The 4,799-nt window shown below is 38.7% G+C and overlaps 1 protein-coding gene across 1 annotated transcript; it reads left to right on the forward strand.

The window, feature by feature from the left end:
- The first annotated feature begins 328 nt into the window (after positions 1-328).
- Positions 329-4,386, forward strand: cyp1b1 (cytochrome P450 family 1 subfamily B member 1). The gene is made up of 2 exons (XM_039657155.2): positions 329-1,522; positions 2,743-4,386. Exons 1-2 carry the CDS (start codon positions 531-533, stop codon positions 3,323-3,325), a joined length of 1,575 nt encoding a protein of 524 aa, XP_039513089.1. The 5' UTR covers positions 329-530; the 3' UTR covers positions 3,326-4,386.
- Positions 4,387-4,799: the final 413 nt, after the last annotated feature.

Consider the following 4,799-nt stretch of genomic DNA (forward strand, 5'->3'; position numbering starts at 1 on the left):
ATAGGACCACGTTTTTTTCTTTCCAATATTCCATAATTTCAGTAATTCATTGGTGAATTAAAATTACTATTACAAGGTTTTGTTACTTTTTATTAAACAGCATGATGTCATTTTTTTTCACATGAGATAGATAGATAGATAGATAGATAGATAGATAGAGTTCAAAATTCACAGCAGTTAAAGTCAAGCATTGAGAGAGAGAGAGAGAGAGAGAGAGAGAGAGAGAGAGAGAGAGAGAGAGAGAGAGAGAGAGAGAGAGAGAGAGAGAGAGAGAGAGAGAGAGAGAGAGAGAGAGAGAGTAAAGGAGGAGACTCAGTGGTGTGATTTACTCGTGGATCAATTCTTGAGTAAACTCATTTCATCTTAGACCAACCATCCCAACACTTCTAACTTTATCCCAATCTTTAATTTCACATGAATCTCTCAGACACGCCGCAAGCGCTGGAAACTTCTGATGCTCAACAGGTTAAATTGCATTTGACCTTCAAATTGATTCTGTATTGATTTCGAGGCTTGCAAATATATCAAAAATGGATTTTCTAGCGGCTCTAGGTGATTTCATTCAGCTTTCGTCGAGGAGTGCTTTGCTATCTCTGTTGGTGTGTTTAACGCTCATGTTCTGGCGGCGACCCGGTCGGTGTCAGTTACCGGGTCCGTTCCCATGGCCCGTCATCGGTAACGCCGCTCAGCTCGGTACCTGTCCTCACTTTTTCTTCACCCGGATGGCCAAGAAATACGGCAACGTGTTTCAGATCAAACTTGGCAGCCGAGACGTGGTGGTTCTGAACGGAGACGCGATTAAAGAGGCGCTTATAAAAAAAGGCACCGATTTTGCCGGCAGACCGGACTTCGCATCGTTCCGGTTCGTGTCCGGTGGGAAAAGTTTGGCGTTCGGTAACTACAGCCAGTGGTGGAAACTGCATCGAAAGGTTGCCCAAAGCACCGTGAGAAATTTCTCCACAGCCAACATCCACACCAAACAAACGTTTGAGAAGCACATCGTGTGCGAGATCGGAGAGCTCATCCGTTTGTTCCTGACTAAAACTCGCGAGCAGCAATTCTTCGAACCGCATCGGTATTTGGTGGTGTCGGTGGCGAACACCATGAGCGCCGTGTGCTTCGGGAACCGGTACTCATTTGATGATGCGGAGTTCCAGCAGGTGGTGGGCAGAAATGATCAGTTTACCAAGACAGTCGGAGCTGGAAGCATCGTGGATGTGATGCCCTGGTTGCAGCACTTCCCGAACCCCATCAAAACTCTATTTGCCCAGTTTAAAGCACTCAACACGGAGTTTTACGAGTTTATTCATTCCAAAGTGGTGGAGCACCGCAAGACTATTTCATTGAGCTTTGTCCGTGACATGACTGACGCGTTCATCGTAGCTCTGGATAAAGGGCTGTCAGGGGGGCCCGGGGTCTTTCTGGATAAGGAGTTCGTGCCATCGACCATTTCGGATATTTTTGGAGCCAGTCAAGACACTCTATCTACAGCTCTACAGTGGATCATTCTGTTACTAGTCAGGTAAATTATTATTATTATTATTATTTTGTCTACCATAAATGTAAAACCTTACACATTTACTCTTATTGCTAGGCTACTTACATTTTGTGTTTATTTTTTTTTAAATTAATACAATTAAATAAGTATAGGCCTAACATTATTTTTTTAAATAACATCGAACTAATTTTATGGGAACAAAAGAAGAAATATTGCTGGACGGTCAATCTGCTCAGTGGACAATAATTTAGCCTATACGGTGAAGCTCCAAAAAAAAAAAAAAAAAAAAAAAAAAAAAGCAACATGATTTATTCAATATCATTTCTGCTTGACACTATCAATCAATAATCACATTCATTGCATGAAAAAGAGCCGCTCCAATGCATCTCCTTATGTTGCCCAGAAAAAAAAAGCGAAGAAAAATATGGGTTTGAAACTATGAGTACATTCTAACAGCATTGTTATTTATTTATTTAGCTGAACTATGCAGAATTTTAAAAGGATAGTTCACCCCCAAATTTTAAATGTGTCATAATTTACTCACCCTCATGTTGTTCAAAACCTGTATAAGTTTCTTTCTTCTGTTGAACACAAATTAAGATATTTTTAAGAATGTTGGTAAGCCATTGACTTCCATAGTGTGTTTTTTTTCCTACTATGGAAGTCAATGGCTACCATCAACTCTTTGTTTACCAACATTCTTTAAAATATCTTCTTTTGTGTTGAACGCAAGAAAGAAACTCAAGTTCGGAACATGAAGGTGTGTAAGTGATGACAGCATTTTTATTTTGGGGGGAAACTATAGCTCTGCAGTGCAACAACTTACAGATTTACAAGAGTCCACAAGAGACAGACGGATCTCAATAACACCCAAAAGCTTTTGTGTGTTATGTAACTCTTCCGTGCAGGTACTGGCAGCAAATAATGAGGGCAGGTTACAGAAACACAAAATGAAATCTGACCCACTAACACTTTTAAACATGTAGGCCACTCTGTGAAACTCAACAATTGCTTCATACAGGATACTAGTACAGATGAGACTATAGCCCTATTTTATACGTATATAAACAGATATGGGATACAAGTTACATTTAAATCCTCAATGAATCAGATATTCTGCTTCGCAAAACAAGCGTTTTCAATATCAACATTCAATGTCCATAATATATTCTTGGTGACTGGGGGAACTCAAGAACTCAGTAGAAAGTTGAAAATGCTGAAAGAGGTCTTCACTTATATTACAGGTATCCAGAAGTCCAGAAACGTCTTCAGGAGGATGTAGACAGAGTGGTGAATCGCAGTCGCCTTCCAACCATTGCAGACCAACCTCATCTTCCATACTTCACAGCCTTCATCTACGAAGTCATGCGGTTCACGTCATTCATCCCCATTACGATCCCCCACAGCACAACCGCGAACACGTCCATCAATGGTTATGTCATCCCCAAAGACACCATCGTTTTCATCAACCAATGGTCTTTGAACCATGACCCGACCAAATGGGATCAACCAGAGGTATTCAACCCACAGCGCTTCTTGGACGAAGATGGAGCGCTCAACAAAGACTTAACCACCAACGTGCTGATCTTCTCTGTGGGGAAGCGCAGATGCATTGGAGAAGACCTGTCCAAGATACAGCTCTTCCTCTTCACTTCTTTGCTGCTACATCAGTGTAGCTTTACAGCAGAAAGTAGTCCCAGCATGGACTATGAGTATGGGCTCACGATTAAACCAAAAGCCTTTAAAGTGTCTGTCACACTCCGTGACAGCTCAGAACTCGTGGACGGCTTGATAGAAATGTCTCGGACTCCCACAGAACAGAGATAAAGACCTCAAGTTTGAAGTGAAATCAAAGCACACAACTTAAATACTCTGGCAAATGAAGGGTGGATAAGAAAACAAACAATGAAGAATATCTTATCTGGATGGGTGAAAAATATCAATATATTTATAGACATCATACTCAGGCAAAACATTTTCCTGGTCAAAACTAGCTACAGGAATAACAACACACCCATACATCCCTGTAACTACACATTGCACTGATTTATGGTATACTCTGCAAGAGCAGCAAAGCAATAGCTACCCAACGGAACATCACATGATGTTTTGAGTTTTGAGACATTTACATGCATAGCAGTAATTAGACGAGAGATTTGTATGTTACTAATTCTAGTTCTCCTTGTCGGTATAGCATGCAGACACAATTGCTTTTATCTATTTATGTTGATTTGAACAATTTTCTGTTAATATTTTACATTGAGCTTGAAGTACCTTTTCCTTGTTTAGTTGTTGTTATCGTCATTTAGCTCAAACTAGCCCGGTGCTGCATTGTAAACATCACAATATAATGCTCATAAAATGAGAAATTTGTACAGTATATTCTTACAGCACTTTATTGTTCCTCTTAATCCCTGTGTACCTTGATACTATTTCCTGATTCTCACAACAGCATTGTCGAGGTCAGTGCCTTGTTATTACTGAATTCTTACCATTAATCTATAATTACCAAATAAACATATGTGGGTTTAACGCAGTCCACTTCCATTGTGTTGTGGAGAATCTTGCAGTGGGTCACAGGAAGTCTTCTATTAAATTATTCGGACATCTACGTCTATAATAAGTTGAATGTGAATCTGATACACATTTTGTATCCCTTGGGTCCCTTCTTAGGGGAATCCTGAAGGGGAATTTCAGGGTTCGTTAACTAACTGTTATAGTATGTGTTGTGACTTATCCTTTCTCACTTTTAACTGCAGTGCTGCAATGCATTTTTGAATTGTAATAGCAATGTTTGATTTGCGGTGATATCTTTTTTTTTCTGTAATAGAATTTGATGTTAATAGACTGTTCAACTGTGTTAGATCTACTATATATATATATTTTTTTTTAGAAAAAACATTAATATGTAAGTTTATTACTGAACTGCTAATATTTAGTTCCCAGGCCATGTGATACCAACATGAAAGATATATTTTTCTACTTCATTTAAGCTCTGTCATTTGAAATTAAGAACTATATACATTATATACAATATACTACATACAATACAGTTTACAGTTTTGGGATTAAATGCATATATAAATGAATGTGTAAATCAAAATATCATTACTCAGACTTGTATGATAGTATAAATGCTTTATAAATGCTGTAAAACATTTGAGTCTTCAATACAAAACTGACTGATTTATTGTAACTGGCTCTGTACTACCCTAGGAAAATAGTGACAAGTAAAAAAATAACCATTCTATCTTTATTACACGCATTAAATCTCCACACAGCCACTCAATTGGGAATTTAA

The sequence above is a fragment of the Pimephales promelas genome, chromosome 11, assembly GCF_988280905.1.
Source record: "Pimephales promelas chromosome 11, fPimPro1.hap1.1, whole genome shotgun sequence".
Classification (NCBI taxonomy): domain Eukaryota; kingdom Metazoa; phylum Chordata; class Actinopteri; order Cypriniformes; family Leuciscidae; genus Pimephales; species Pimephales promelas.